Here is a 16,233-nt window from a genome sequence, read left to right on the forward strand (position 1 = left end):
ATAAAAGGTCAGAAGAGGGGAATAAATATGTCTCATCTTCCAAGTGCATCAAAAAACAAACCCCTGAACTAGTTACTGGTAGGTATTAAAATAATAAGAGCAGTGAGTTCAACATGATGGGTTAGACTGTCCCCAGGTTTGGCCACTATTAACTAGTACAAAGGGCATTAGAGGAGGAAAGTCTATAAAAGGAGAGGGTGTAGTGGTACAAGGCTGTGACAACCTATTTGCTGCTCAGGGCTCACAGGAGCTAGTGCAGCCCAAAAAGTGGCTAGTGCTTATCAGTGAAGAAGTATAGACAGGACGTTTAGACGACATGCTGATAAAAAATATCTTAAATCACACACTAGTAGTGGGGCTTTTTATAGTGCTTCCAGCAAAAACTAAAACTCCTGACCTAACACCTGATGAGGGTGAAATTCCTCTTAGGGCACAAGAGAAATATTGCTGACTGTCACAAGAAAAACGCAATTTGTGTCTCTCTGCACCATTCAGGGTGACCTAACCCACTAACTATGGTATTCACACTGTAGCAGGCCTAGTCTCCCACACCCTCACTCCCGTGAGTAAACCCATTATCTCCATTGAGACTATTTAAGAATGTGCAGGGTAGGAACCTACATGAAGAAATATTCTCAATGGAATTTAAGTAAAATTGTTGCCATTTTATAAGGTTACAATGAGAACTTGAAAGCTATCCCACTTGTTTAGACTAGATTTATTCACAGATGTTTTCCACTTTTTCAGCTGAATACCCAAAGTACCAGTGGGACCCAAGCATCTTAATGAAGAAGTGCAGCCACAGTAGAGTGAAACTTGACTAAAGTTTGATACAAAGCCATTAATAGTACTTGGTACTAAGCACTTTTACAAAGGTGGTCAGTATGATTATCCCTATTTTACAGATGGGGAAATGAGGCACAGAGCGTTAAAGTGACTTGTCCAAAGTCACCCAGCAAGACAACGACAGAGCCAAGAGTAGAACCCTGATCTCCTGGTCCAGTGTCTTCTGTAAGGGGGAAATCAGTCACATTGGGAAAGTTCATGGTAGGAGCTGATATATTATTTGACCAAATAAATGGGTTCCATAGTGATAAATAAACTTCCATTTATGCTTACATCCTTTTCATTACCAGACAAGACAATTCAAAGTCTTGTTTATCTAATCTAATCTCTGTTTATAATTCCACAAAGATCTGATCCAAAGAATCCCATTGCCTTCAGTAACCTTAGGATTAGGTCTCTATAGGAACTGGTGGTATATCTTAGATCCAAGGAAGTTGAGCAACTTTCTCTTTCCAAGGCTACTAAGATCTTCATATTGAGGTCACCCCTGGACTGAGCAGAGGACAGGGACTTCTTGTTGTTGCTTTGACAAATTATTTATATTTTAGAAAATATTAGATCATTAATCATTGAGAAATAATTGACAAGATGAAAGCAAAGAAAAATTAAGATCAAAATCTGAGCATCTCAGGAAAAAACTCTCACTATCAAGACAACTAGGAAAATACTCATATTTTGTTAGCATGCCATATAATGTTTCATTGGTAAATACTAGCCATACTGCCACAAATCAACAACATTTCCTCTTGAAAGTACTACATAAGCAAATTGATGTCTGTTTTTAACAAAACAAGAGGAAATAATGGCAAATACCCAAGCAACTGTATTTCCAAACTGTTCTTATTCAGGAACTACGCAGTCAGATATACCATCATCATTTGGGCCATTCAAGTTAACATCAAACCCATCATCATTCCTATTCTTCTGATGTTCTTTTTAACAAGTCACAGCATCATCCCACTCACAATAATACATATTTTTCATCTCCAGTGAAAACACAGAATGTGACCATATTAAGTGCTGAAGTCTTGATACCCAATGAAAGAACGATAAGTGCCGAAACAAAAAATATCTTTCCCAGCATAATTAAATAAGACTTGGCCCAGTAAAAAAAAAATGGATTTTTCCCTTCAGATGTTGGAATACCTTTCCACCTCCACATTGCTAGCATACCTCAACCTCTTTCAGAAATAGACATAAAAGGTCTACTTAGAATCATAGAATATCAGGGTTGGAAGGGACCTAAGGAGGTCATCTAGTCCACCTCCCTGCTCAAAGCAGGACCAGTTCCCAAGTAAATCATCCCAGCCAGGGCTTTGTCAAGCCTAACCGTAATAATGTCTAAGGAATGAGATTCCACCACCTCCCTAGGTAACCCATTCCAGTGCTCCACCACTCTCCTAGTGAAAAAGTTTTTCCTAATATCCAACCTAAATGTCCCCCACTGCAACTTGAGACCATTACTCCTTGTTCTGTCATCAGGTACCACTGAGAACAGTCTAGATCCATCCTCTTTGGAACCCCCTTTCAGGTAGTTGAAAGCAGCTATCAAATCCCCCCTCATTCTTCTCTTCTGCAGACTAAACAATCCCAGTTCCCTCAGCCTCTCCTCAGAGGTCATGTGCTTCAGCCCCCTAATCATTTTTGTTGCCCTCTGCTGGACTCTTTCCAATTTTTCCACATCCTTCTTGTAGTGTGGGGCCCAAAACTGGACACAGTACTCCAGATGACGCCTCACCAATGTTGAATAGAGGGAAATGATCATGTCCCTCGATCTGCTGGCAATGCCCCTACTTATACAGCCCAAAATACCGTTAGCCTTCTTGGCAACAAGGGCACACTTTTGACTCATATCCAGCTTCTCGTCCACTGTAACCCCTAGGTCCTTTTCTGCAGAACTGCTTCCTAGACATTCGGTCCCTACTTAAAACAGCAGAGCTGGGTGTGGCAATAGGTGGTTGTTCTTTAATGGGATTTTACCCACCTTAATCTGGAATAAATTCATTATCTTTTATCATGATGCTTCTCTTGGGATACCCAGAACTGTGAGCCACTGTATTACCCCTCTCGGCCTTGGCAAGTGTGAGTTTTGCTGCTGCTAAGCTATGTGTCAGCTTCCTGTCACATCAACTTCTCTGCCTTGTCAGCAAACTCAACAGGACTCTGCCAGACCAAACCTTGCCTTCCAGGCAACAATCAGTGAACCCCAATTCCTAAGAGACCTCACTCTGCAGTATCCAGTCCCTCTCACTGGACACTCACAGAAGTTACGACGTTTGCTGCCTCCAAAGAGACAGTGTGCACTACAGCCTGTTGGATTAGCTCAGGACTCGCTCACCAGTCTAATATGCAGCACTGAAATGATTTTGTAATAAAACACAAATATGTTTATTAACAAAGAACAGAGACTTAAGTGAGAATAAGTAAAAATGAAAGAGATGGGTATGGCCGAGTAAAACAAAACAAAGTGCGTCCTAGCAACTAAAACATAATTTCAGCAAGTTACAATCTTTGTCTGAGCAGCTTTTGCACCTATAGTCAGTTTCCAGGTACTCTTGCCTCCCATATCAAGAGGATCCACTTTTCAAAGGGTGCTGTACTCCTTTGTCCCCTGGGTGATGGTTGACTACAATGTCTCTTAGTTCATTGTTGCTGTTTCAGGAGCCAGGAAGGCTTCCATGGGGAAGGGGGAATATGCAGACTTTATTCCCCATCGTTAAGTGGGCATCTCTTCTACTTGCTAGCTTGATGGCTTTGTACTTTTCATTATCCTCTGCAATCAAATTTGGCAAACAGCACATAAAGCCTAGCCTGCCCTAGACAAAGGAATGTGTATTTGCTTGTCTGACCAACATTCTAAGACCACATTTCCAGCATACCTTTATAGGGAGGGAAAAAAAGATTGTCAATAAAAGATATTGACCCAGATCCTTAGCTGGTGTAAATCAGGACACCGTCACTGAAATCAATGGAACTGTGCCAATTTACACACACCGAGCCTTTGGCGCATTACTGGAGTAAGACTATACATGACTTTCATGCCATGGAACAATTCCAAACTATTAAGCACTAGCAAGGGCTTAAAATCATAATTTTATCTAAAAATGCATAGCAGAATAGGGTTAGTGAGTATCAATTCAGTCTAATCAGACACATATAGAGAAGGACGCATTAACTCACACACCGTATTATATGTAGTCAAATCAGGAAATGCCAGTCCATCCTCTGTGCAACCTTTTTTATTTTTAGGTTAGCCCACTTTGTTTTTAGGCTTTCTACTATGCAAATAGCAACAAAAGTCTCAACCTCGTGCAGTCTTTAATTTACAGAAATCTGGGCAAAGGGATTATTTTGCACAGAAAACCATACAAATAACAGCATAAAATAAATGGCCCACCTCCAACAACCCCACAATATTCTCCAGTTAGTGGGGTTAAAGGAGACCTTTATGGGAGCGCTAAGCACAGGGGGATAAACTAAATCTCCAGTAGGTACAACCTGTTGCTCTCCTTCTATAGGAAAGTCCAGGAAGCACTTAGTAGAAAAACTGAAAGGATTAAGTAAACACTGGGATTTTACTAAATTAATACTGAATTCTGTCTGAAAAGAAGCAAATTAATATAGAATCAAAGTTATTAAAGGGACAGAGCCTTGGGTTAAGATATAAAACATAGCAGACAGTTTCTGTATAATACTGTTTTGATAATAATAATAGACCACAGTGTAATTCCAGAAAAATCCCAGTGGTCTCTCAGTACATTAGCGAAGGATAGCAATTAAAAAAGCAAAGCAAAATGGAGCCTGTGAACATCCCTGATGTGTCCTGCTTTCTATCTTAAAGAATGAGGATTAGGGTGTATTATTAATAACAGAGGCACACAGAGAATCATACAGGGTTATCTACTCAGCAAATACTTCTTCCAGACCAAACCTTCTCAAAGAATAAAACTGACAATCTGATCCTATAAAATGCCTCACCATCAGTCCAAGAAACAATGCAGTCATTGCCTCCAGAGCTCATAGCACATAATCTAACATGCCATAATTGTCACATTATATACGTAACACCTACCTGCTACAAATCCAGTTTGATCAGGCAAAAACTAATAATAGAGGCATTTTCTCTAAATCTTTAAAGCTTTAACCAGAATTTTAATATGTAGCTTGAGTAACACAGCCTATGAGCATTACAATGATCTGCATCCTCCTCTTTTCATATTATTTTGCATTATTTTAGTGCTTTCAAAAGATGCTGACAGAATTCAACCCAGGGAGTGGGAAAGGACTCTGGGAAAGAGGATGACTATTTTTTTCAAAGAAGGATTATTATTATCATGCCCTGGGGAGACCTCACCAAAGACCTGATTGTGCTAGACCCCACACAAACACATTTTAAGAAATGCAAGTGAAATGACTGGCACAAGTTTAAACAGCAGGTCGGTAATAGAGCTGGAAAAAAATAAATTGGCTCTCCTGATTTGCATTCCAGTTCAACTATGCTGCCTCTCAGCTAAGCACAGCCAAGACATAGGCTGGATTAGTGTCTGCCTTCATTGCCAATTTTGGGAAAGGAAGTCTGGGACATTTTGACTCTGGGAGGAGTTCCACTGCAGGAAGAAGACATCTAGTCAGAAAATCCACCTCTGTAAGTAGTGAGCAGATGGAGGCAGGCTGGCCAGAAGACAATGTCCCCACCCTAGTGAGGAGGAGTCAAGGAGCGATGGAGCGGTAAGGGGGGGGGGGTGGTAAAAAAGACATGAAAAGTCTGGGGTGAAAGAGAGAGGGAGTTGAATGATGAAAGCGAAAGAGATGAGTGGACATCGGTCGGTTGACTCTGCTTGGAAGGCACATTCAAGATGGGACGGATTCTCCTGTGGTTAGGGCACTAGCCGAGGACTCAGGAGACCTGGGGTCATCTGCCATAGACTTTCTGTGCACCATTTGGCAAGTCACTTAGCCTCTCTATGCCTCAGTTCCCCATCTATAATCTGGGGATCATAATATTTCCCTACCTCACAGACATGGTGTGAGGTTAAATACATTCAGGACTGTGTAGTGCTCATGTAATCCACCCCTTGATGTGTGTTATCTGTCTCTCTGTGTCTGATATACAGAGGAGCTAGGTCATTTATACCTTGCAAGCCTAGGTCTTTAGCTCATGCTGTAGCAACTCATCCTCTGAACTATCGAAGGCCCTAATTCAAGCCCTGTAATGACAGTGGCCACAATCAGAGGCTACAATAATAGAAGCATGTGCTGGCCTTAAGAGAACTGTAGACACAGCAAGGTATGCTGGGAAAGTTAGTTACCAGAAGCAGCTTTCCCTGAGAACAGTGAGAAACTGGTGTTGGGTATCTCAACGGGAGTTTTGGAAGAGTCCTAGAGAAATAACCAAGAGGCTGAGGAAAGGGGGGTGGGTTGGGCCAGAGCCTAGAGGAGACCTGAAGAGAGTCTCTGCCAAAAGGCTGTGGAAGAGTCCCAGTGCAAAAGGATGGCTTGTGAGTCCTGGACCAAAGGAGAGATTAGGCCTCAACTGGAGTATTGTGTCCAGTTCTGGGTGCCACATTTCAGGAAGGATGTGGACAAATTGGAGAAAGTCCAGAGAAGAGTAACAAAAATGATTAAAGATCTAGAAAACATGACCTATGAGGAAAGATTGAAAAAAACTGAGTTTGTTTAGTCTGGAGAAGAGAAGACTGAGGGGGGGGGGCATGATAACAGTTTTCAAGTACATAAAAGGTTTTTACAAGGAGGAGGGAGAAAAATTGTTCTTAACCTCTGAGGATAGGGCAAGAAGCAATGGGCTTAAATTGCAGCAAGGGAGGTTTAGGTTGGACATTAGGGAAAACTTCCTAACTGTCTGAGTGGTTAAGCACTGGAATAAATTGCCTAGGGAGGTGGTGGAGTCTCCATCACTGGGGATTTTTAAGAGCAAGTTGGACAAACACCTGTCAGGGATGGTCAAGATAATACTTAGTCCTGCTTTGAGTGCGGGGGACTGGACTAGGTGACCTCTCAAGGTCCCTTCCAGTTCTATGATTCTATGATTTCTATGAAAGGAGGACTGAGGAGGGAAGATTTGCAATGTTTTTTTTTACTTTCCTGGCCCCTGGGAAGGGGAGGAATCTTTTAGTTTAGCTGGAGGGCTAAATTGCCCTAGTAAGAAGAGGGAAATGGAGGCAGTGACTGCACTTGATGCTGGGGCAATAAGTTACTGCCACAGAGCCCTATAGGTGCCTTCTTTATAAAACAAACAAACAAAAACACAAAGGGTGGGACCCATGAAGGGACTTAGGTGTTCCAATGCTGAGCATCACAGCACCTGGATTCACAGATTCTAAGGCTAAAAGGGGCCAACATGATCATCTAGACTGACTTCCTGTCTAGCACTGGCCATAGAACTGCCCCCAAATAACTCCTAAGTAGGGTGACCAGACAGCAAATGTGAAAAATCGGGACAGGGGGTGGGGGGTAATCGGAGCCTATATAAGACGCAAAAATCGGGACTGTCCCTATAAAATCAGGACATCTGGTCACCCTACTCCTAAAGCACATCTTTTAGAAAAGATCCAATCACAGGAACAGCACTGTGATTCACAAAGACCCATGCTCAGGGTGACCCTAAACGTCTGACTATCAGAAGCAGAAAATGGGTGGATCACTCCATAACTACTTTGTTCTGTAGCTTCTCCCTGAAGCTCTGGTATGGGCCACTGTCAGAGACAGGATACTGGGTAAGCAGAACCATGGTCTGACAGTATGACAGCTTTTATATTAGAACTCCTAGTATAGTGAAAGGGGATAGAGACACACCTTAGACTGCAGTCCACAAAATCCAGCATGCAAGGTGGGCCTAAACTAGCCAATGGGAGATGCTGAGGTGAGGGTGTGTGTTCTGAGCCTTGCCCCTCTCACAGAGATAGCGCCAAAGTCTGGGCTGCAGTGAGGTGCCTATTGCTGCTTGTGATCCACAAATGGGACTTTGCTGCCTGGAGTCAAGTGCCTTAGGCACCTCAGCTGCTGTTTGTGGGAATGAGTTAGATGCCTGCCTTGCGCCAGCAAAAACAGCCAAAGGAGGAGGTGGTGCTGCTACTGCCACCCACCTTATCACTTTTAGTCTGAGCACTTGCCTGGGAGGTGGGAAACCCAGGTTCAATCTCCCACTCTCTGCCAGAATGGGGGGGAAAGGATTTGAAAAAGGCTCTTCCACCTGTTAGTAGAGTGCTCCAGACACTGAGCTATGGGCTAGTCTGATGTGGACCTTTCCTGTTGAACCTGTTCCACCATGGATAAATAATGAAAGAGTAGTTGGAGTAGGGGGACTAGACTAGACCTGGAGGGTCTCCCAAGCATTGGGCTGCAGAATCATTCTCTCACTCTCTGGCCCAATTACTATTGAAGTATTTATCCACAGTAGACCAGTCATGATGGGAGTTGGGGGCTGGGCAAACAGCCCAAATCTGAGTGAGTGGCATTGCACCCTGGTGCCATTCAGGTTTGATACCTGCCATTGATATTATGGGTAGCAACTTGCCCATCCTGACTAGGCCCAGAACATACCATTGCCACTGCAGTCATCAGCATGCCAGGCCTGAGGTGACCCACCAGGCCAAGAGCCCAGAAGTAGGAGTAGGGTTGGGTGTCAGGGATATCACTGCCACTGGCAGCTGGGCCTGACGCTCAGGGAGAAGCAGGACTGAGAGCAAGGCCCTGTCCACATGTAGGGCAAATACCCTAATCCCTAAGCAGAAGGCAGCAATTCCACAGGCCTGGAGCCTGTGACCTCCATCCCCATTCCCAAGGAGGGCAGCAACCCCACAGGCTTGAGCTCTCTCTGTCTAGTTTAAGAAAGGGGGGGGGGGCACCCAGTTTCCATAGTGCAAATTCTTTAATCCAGCACTGACAGAAATCATGAAACTGGTGGGGTTTTTTTTTTTGAGACTTCATTGTTAGGTGTGCATGTGTGCAGCTTCCTGTCATGATTGTATGGGTGTGAGCTTTGATAGCCTGGAATTGGGGGGGGGGCGGGGAAATCCCTTCCATAACTGTCAAGTTTAGTATAGTGCTCCCATTGGATCAGGCGGCTACCTCCACCTCTGCTTAGGCTCCAAACTCTGGAGTTTAGGTGCCTAAATTGCTTCATGCATTACACAGTAAATCCTTTTGGGTTCTATCCTTCAAGATGGTGGGGCATGACTTGAATTGAGGGTCTTGGCACTTGGCAAGACTGGGCCTTTGTTTGTTCTTAACCACATGTAAAATACTGCTATAGTTTCTTCTCCCTGTGAACCAGAGTAACAGTGTCTCCTTATTTATTCCATGCATGATAAAACCTCTGATTATAATAAGAAAGGGCAGAATCAGCTTTCACATTCAGTGCAGACTCATATGTTGTTCTTACTAATTCCCAATCTGCCCTATCTTGCTGATTACAAGAGGTTTTTATGTAGTTGCTTGTGATATCTAATCTTAGACTACAAATGAGCTGGCCTCTGCGTAAAACTTTAGCCTTCCTGCTGACTGTGAAATTATAGGTCCAAGTCACTGGAAATACCCTTTCTGTCCCGGTATATTCCCTACTGTTGGGACGTTGTCCCAAAAAGGAAACAAACATCTCTATTTCAGAAAGCAGAATATGAGAGGATGATTAAATAGTAAATACTTACCATGGGGAACGGATGGCAAGACCCTAGGAAGAACTGAAGCTGGGCACTCCCAGGGGCTTTGTTGAAATGAGTGTTGCAGTAGGTCAGTTAATATGATCACATTCTGTGTTCGGTACCAGACCTTAACTAGGGTGACGGTATCCACAAACTGCGCTTTGTCTCCGCGTTTGGAGTTCTTTCCTATCTGCTCCCCTCATTGCCCTACTAAAGGGCATCCCTGGTTCTGCTCAACTGTGTCCAGACAACACCTCTGCGTCACAGATCCACTGCAGCTGGGAGGTGTGATTCCTAGTATGGGCAGACACATTGGTGTTAGCTCAGCCTGAGCTAATGCACTTCATACAGTAGTGTGGATATTGTGACACAGGTAGCCACATGGTCTAGCTACCTAAGCCCAGACCCAGGACTACAAGCGGGCTTGGACTAATCACCCAAGCTGCCACCATGGTGCAACAGCCACGCTGCTATATTTAGTATGATAGCTCAAGCAGAGCTAGCGGGTCTCTCTACCTGCACTGGCAACCACAGGTAACTGCAGTTTAGACATACCTCCAGATTCCTTTGCACTGGCTGCAGCAGTTCCTTTTTGGAACTGCCACAGCTGACTCAAGAGTTCTGGGGATTTACAGGGTCTGGTTTCACATACTGCAGACAGAACTGGATGTGTTTTCGAGGAGGAACTGGCATGGCCAATAGGGATATCAGAGCAGCAAAGCCAGAGGAATACCAAATTCCTGCAGGCACCATGGTCAAACAGCAGCCATCAAAGGGTCCTAGGTACCAAAAGCCCTCAGTGATTCTTATCTTCTCAAATCCTATTAAAATCCCTATCTCCAATAATATGAGAATTGGAAAAATGAGCACTCTTCAAAAACTCTGATTTTAAAACAAATGTTTGGAGGCACTCGGGGCACATATAGTTAAAAAAAAAGAATACATGTTTCTTCCATATCTAGTCATGTATCAAAATCCATGTTCCCTGGTTACCAGACTTGGTAAATAAATCTGACAGGGAAGCTCTTGTGAATTAAAACAACTCCACCACGTTCACGAGCAGACTCATGAGCTAGCTCAGCCCACCCAGTCACATTTTAATTGCATCAATGACAAACGTGTTTCCTGCACAGATTTAACTTGGCCTGTAATCCTATTTAAGTACCGCTCTTTTCCTCTGAAGGGAAAAATAACAACAAGTGACAAATGTTGAGCCATGTTCTTGGCTTGTAGCAGCAGAATTTTATAGCACATCTGGGGTGGGCGGTTGAGGAGTAGGCTGGCTTTCCTGGAGACGCCTTTGTGAAGTAAGCTGTGGTCAGTGGTTCCTTCCTGTAGATGCACTTCTGGCAAATCTGTTCAGATCTAACCCATAAATCCTTAAGATGGGGCATTCTTTAAAAGTCCTCTCCATCCGATGGCAATGGTGGGGAAGCCCAGATGGATAGTATTCGTGGTAACGGACTACTCCAAAGCCCCTTAAAGTCAATAGGAGACTTCTTTGTTGACTTAAGATGCTGTAAACTATGCTCAGAACCAAACCAGAGACCAGGAGCAGGAGACACCACTAGCTCATTTGTGGATCTCTGACATTTGCTATGACCAAAGTTGACTGGGTCCCATATAGTCTTCCTCTCAGATCACTGTATGTGTGGCCTTGCTGTGCATATTGCTGTGAGCATCTGGCAGTGCTGCTAAAAGAGGTTAGTAGTCACACACAAAAATAAACAAACTTCCCCAAACTGCTCTTCTGAGAAACACCAGCACTGCCTATAAGTTCCAGGGTCTCCTTTGTATTGTGAGTCAACCCATGTCACAGTCTATATTCCATTAGTGTGAAATTCAACCCTGAGCTGAGGGACCACCCAAGGCCCTATTCGCCAGCTAAGCCCTTATCAAGGGATTTAATTGGGGCCTATTAAGGCCTAAAGGGTATATATTCTACAGGCCCTTTGCACTGGGGAGCATACTACAGTGCAGTTGATGCACTGACTTTGTTTATATTATTCTTTCAAGCTGTAGAAAATATATTGCTCCAACTAACAGGAGCCCATCCTGTACCCTAGGCAAGCTGACCAATTAAAATTAACCCTCTCAAATAGTGTAACAACTAAAACAAATAACAGACTGCTAATTCCAGCAAAAGTAATTGACCCTCTCTCCCCACTCAATGTTTCAACAGTAAATAAAGCTCTTCCCTTACCTTGCCTCTCTCTGCTCAACATTTCTGGGTGAAGTGATCGTGTAGCATGACCAGAAGGCTAACAAATCCAGATTCTGGCAACCTCAGTGGGAATCAGCCTCTAGAGATGAGCGCTTTCATGGAGATCCTCTTTCCAGCAGCTTCCTACCATTTGGAGTGAGGGTGTTGCTGCACCAACATCTCAACTGAGTTCAGCAGCAGTAGGATGACATGCAGAGAGAGGCAGGTAACTGGGTCCCAAACCGCTAAGGGGCCTAAAGGTTAAAACCACTCCCTAGAATTCAATCTGTAAATTCACCAGTAGCCAGTGCATATTGCTAAAATGGTGCTCTAATTAGCAAAGGAGCTGCCTTATTTTGCAGCATCTTCAGTTTCCAAGTGTCTCAGAATGCATTTCCTGGCAGTGCACATTGCAGCATCCAATCTCGCAGAGAGATGAACTGAAAGTTTTAATTTAATATACTGTGTTTTGGGGGTTGTGTGTGCTGAGCCTGCTTATATGGGTGCATGAAGCTCAAACAGCAGATTCAATGCATTTTCCCTGGGTTGGTTGCCAAAGGAATGGCAATTGAGTTCATGGCAGAACAGAACTCCACAAGGCACCATGGAGGGAGGGTGTACATATAGGGGCATGACCAGTAGGTGTGTGCACAGGGCAAACCTGCCTGGAGTCTCATTCCCTTTATGTGCTGCCCCAGCAAAAGCTGTCGAAGACTCTGGATCAGGGCCAACATATTGCACAGCCCACTGGTAGAACAAGATGCTTCCAACCTCTGGTTCTGCAAGTGGTCAAATCATCAATGCATCCCAATGCAGCTGTGCTGTCGCTATAGGATGTGTACCTGGGTGCCTTAGATTTTGCTCCTGCATGATTCCCTGAAAGCACTTGCCATGCAATAGGCATTATTCGTCCTTTCAAATATCAGTCTGGATTTTCTATTGCATCAGCTCCCTCTCCAACCTTGTTTCTGTAAATAACATTATTTGAAGTACAGTTATCTTTCTATGGAAAGAACAGTTTCTCAGTGGTGGATCCATGATGGAGCATCAACATACACCATCTCACAATAAGGCCATACAGCTCATAGGCTGGCCTTTCTATCAAGTCATGTTTTGTGTCACTAAGAAGTTAGCTTCTGAAAGAAAGTATCAAAGGACTGGAACATATCATGTCATGCAGAATGTGTGCTGCAACTTTTTTCACAACTTAGATATGTAGTTTCCATTCTGCCATGTTCTGTCAAACATGGGAACGTATCCTAGCATTGCTTTTTATGAAAAACTACCATTTACTTCAATGGGACATCTATGTATGGGACAATGACAGCAGATAGGGCCTTGATTCTGCAAGGTTCTGAGCACTGTGGCCCATTCCAGCAAGACAAGGCTTCCCTTTAAGTTCATGAGGCCCACTGGGGACTTAAGTGCTTTGCCGGATTGGGCCCCAGTGTTCATCATCCTGCAGCTGCTGAGCCCGTAGCATGGTATTATGAAGCACACTGGTAGAAAGCATACTGGTTTCTCTGATATTTGGGCTAGTTAATAAACAGATAAGGTGGAGGGAGGTATTTTTTTAAAAAAATCAAGATTAGGTATTTGCAAGGTTCGGCTTCCCCATATATGTAACAATAAAGCATTGACTCTTGCCCTCAGATGCATGCACGTGAACCCCATTGGTAAAACATTGGATAGGATGCAGAAAAGAACTACAGTCATGATGCAGAAAAGAACTACAATCATGATTTGGAAGGTGGAGAAAATGCCTCCTTAAGAGTGCCATATGTTTAGCTTATCAAAAAGAAGACCGAGAGGTGACTTGATTAAAGCATGTGTACGTTCACAGGGAGAAAATACTGAGTATTAAAGGCTCTTTAATCTAGCAGAGAAAAGCATAACAAGCACCAATGGCTGGAATCTGAAGTCAGACAAATTCTAATTAGAAATAAGGCACATATTTTTAACAGCGCATGTGAGTTAACCATTGGAACAAAATACCAAAGGAAATGGTAGATTCTGTCTCTTGATGGCTTCACATCAAGACTGGATGTATTTCTCGATGCCATGCTCATGTTAATCAAAATTATTAGGCTTATCATAGGGGTAACTGGGTAAAACTTAATGGCCTCTGGCATTAGGAGGTAAGTCTAGATGATCTAATGGTTCCTTCTGGCCTTAAACTTATGAATCTATTCAACTAAATGGGAGCTGGGAATATGTAACAGAGGGTAGACCTAGATCCAGCCTCCATTTTAACTTCTATAAAGCTGAAAAGAATTGGTATGTAAATGTTCAGAAGACAGTTGGATCCAGTGATGAGTCAGAAGCTAGTCAGTAAGAAGAAATGTATCAAATTATCCATTTGTTTTCTCATAGATTCTATTGGAAGACCAAAAGCCTGTAGAAACTGGGACCATAAGGCAGTAATTTACAGTGAAGATGTTCAAATGGAATTGGGAAATATAAATGTATGTTTGGAGACTGTCAGACTTGTGTGATAAAAGTGCTTTTTTAATTAATAATCTTACTGAAAATAGAGCCATCATCTGCTACCATGTGTCTATTAGCAGATAAATCCAAAGTGAAAGATATCCCCTTTGGGACTACTTGATGGATTATATTAAATTTAATGGTAATGGAAATAATACTGTAATTGTAAGTTGCTGGAGGAAAAGATATTGGGGGAGGAAAGAAAGAGACACTGCTGATATGATAGACCCATTTATATAGAAATTGGCTCAGTTCCTGCCATGCTGCACAAAGGTTGCAGAGGAAGATTTCTCTTTTCACACAAGCAGCAGAAGTGCACTAGGTGAGTCCAGCTAATATGGCATCCTGCTGACAGTAGCCCTATGGGAGTTTTCTTCTGCAGCTTGGGGTGAGTCCAGATCCCCCAACCAACTAGCACTTATACAGCCACCAATGGCGCACACTAGCCAGTAGACCAAGAGTGTGCACAATACTCCTGCTCAAAGAAGTAGTGAAGTGATCTTTTTGTGCCACAGCCAGCCCATCCAGTGGGATGCTACCTTGGCTAGCAGAATTCTTTTGGCAGTGGCATCACCTCACTGTATTATTTTCAAACCATTGCACTGAGTAGGCTGGATTTGGTCTTATGTGTAAACATTTAGTATGGTGTGGAAGACAAAATACTTAATTGCAGTGTGGACACACCCTCAAAGGACTGCCGCAGCTCCTGTACATCTAGAGTGAGTGTGGGCCATGTTCCAGTTGACCTATGTCTGATGCAAGTGAACCTTGGCCAAGTTTCAAGCAAACCTTTTGTTCCCTCCCCATGTGTTCTTAGGAAGGGATTGGAAACCAAGCGAACTCCAACCTTTGGTTTCAATTCTAGGTCTTGTCTACAGTGGGGATCCGCCCCAATTCCAGCCATCAGCATAGGTGCCCTGGGCTAACCCCTCGTATAGGTAGACTGGCATTACCAGCTATGATTTGCATGATTGCAATTTACTTCTCCACCAATGCAAATATCAGCTTTGTTTGCCTAAACTGGGATTTGGTGCTAGTGCATCTACATTGATCGCTGTCACCAATGGCTATAATCCAGCCAAATCCCCAATGTAGACAAGGCCTTAATTCCTTGTTAAGTTTCAGGTTTCTTTTAATCTAAACTTGCAAGTAAGATTGAGGGGTGAAAACCTATGGGGACTAAAACCAAATAAAGGTTGACAAATCACTAACCCTCAGCAAATAAACTGCCGAGTACCTCACCAATGAGACTGTAGTGGTGTAAATGACAGCGGAGTTTGGTCTCATCTGTGCTGCAACATCATGAGAAAAAGGACTGAGTTAAGCTTGTTCTTATCTTGTGTTATAATGCTAACGTTATCTGAGTGCATTCTTCATATGTTAATAGGTTTGTACATTGTTAAACAGAATCTGATTATGTTTTGTTTGCTAGAAGCAACAAATCAGCTCACAATCCCATTTTCATAAAAACCGCTATTATTCTATGTAAAGATTTCATTAAGATGTTAATTGCCCTCTCTGAATTATATGCACATAATAATAAACAAGAATATCTACCCATTATTAGAAAATAATTTCAACACAGACTGAGTCACTTACCTTATTTTGGTTTTGATTTCAGCAGAAGGGAGTAAACATGGTTGAAAATTTATAGAAGCACTTTTGTTGTAAAATGCAATTTTATTTGATTCTATAAGGAATATGATTATGTAGACCATGTGAGGAGAGCGGGTGATGTCATATTTGCATGACTAAAAAGGGCTTGTACATAAAAAACTCCAATAATGAAGAACAATGCAGATTACATTGAAAAAGTGTTCAAGGAAGCAACCTAATAAACAACTATGGTGTGAATATCATTCTGTCATGTTGTGTGAGCCAAACTCCCAAGGACAACAACAGCATTGTCATCCATGACACCACATGTTAACTATTTAAGGACTAAGTTCTTGATCCTGCAAAGAGTTCTGTGCGGGCAAACCATGCTCCGGTGCAGAGCCCCATTGACGTTAGTGAGACTGCTTGTGGACACAGTTC

At 43.0% G+C, this 16,233-nt stretch overlaps 1 protein-coding gene across 4 annotated transcripts in view; it reads left to right on the plus strand.

Annotated features, from left to right (window-relative positions):
* The window catches only part of CNR1 (cannabinoid receptor 1), a 69,897-nt gene that overhangs the window by 26,846 nt on the left and 26,818 nt on the right, over nt 1–16,233 (plus strand). For 2 of the 4 annotated variants that reach the window (XR_005596257.1, XR_005596256.1), the window contains exon 4: nt 906–1,047. Coding sequence is in view for 1 of the 4 variants with exons in the window: in XM_039530600.1 (XP_039386534.1) it covers nt 748–824 (77 nt within the window). In the remaining 3 variants the exon portion in view is untranslated. Of the gene's footprint in view, nt 1–747; nt 838–905; nt 1,048–5,335; nt 5,428–16,233 lie in introns of those variants that run through there. The other 2 variants (XR_005596258.1, XM_039530600.1) reach the window with 2 other exon arrangements.

This window comes from Mauremys reevesii, linkage group 3 (genome assembly GCF_016161935.1).
Source record: "Mauremys reevesii isolate NIE-2019 linkage group 3, ASM1616193v1, whole genome shotgun sequence".
Taxonomy (NCBI): Eukaryota; Metazoa; Chordata; order Testudines; family Geoemydidae; genus Mauremys; species Mauremys reevesii.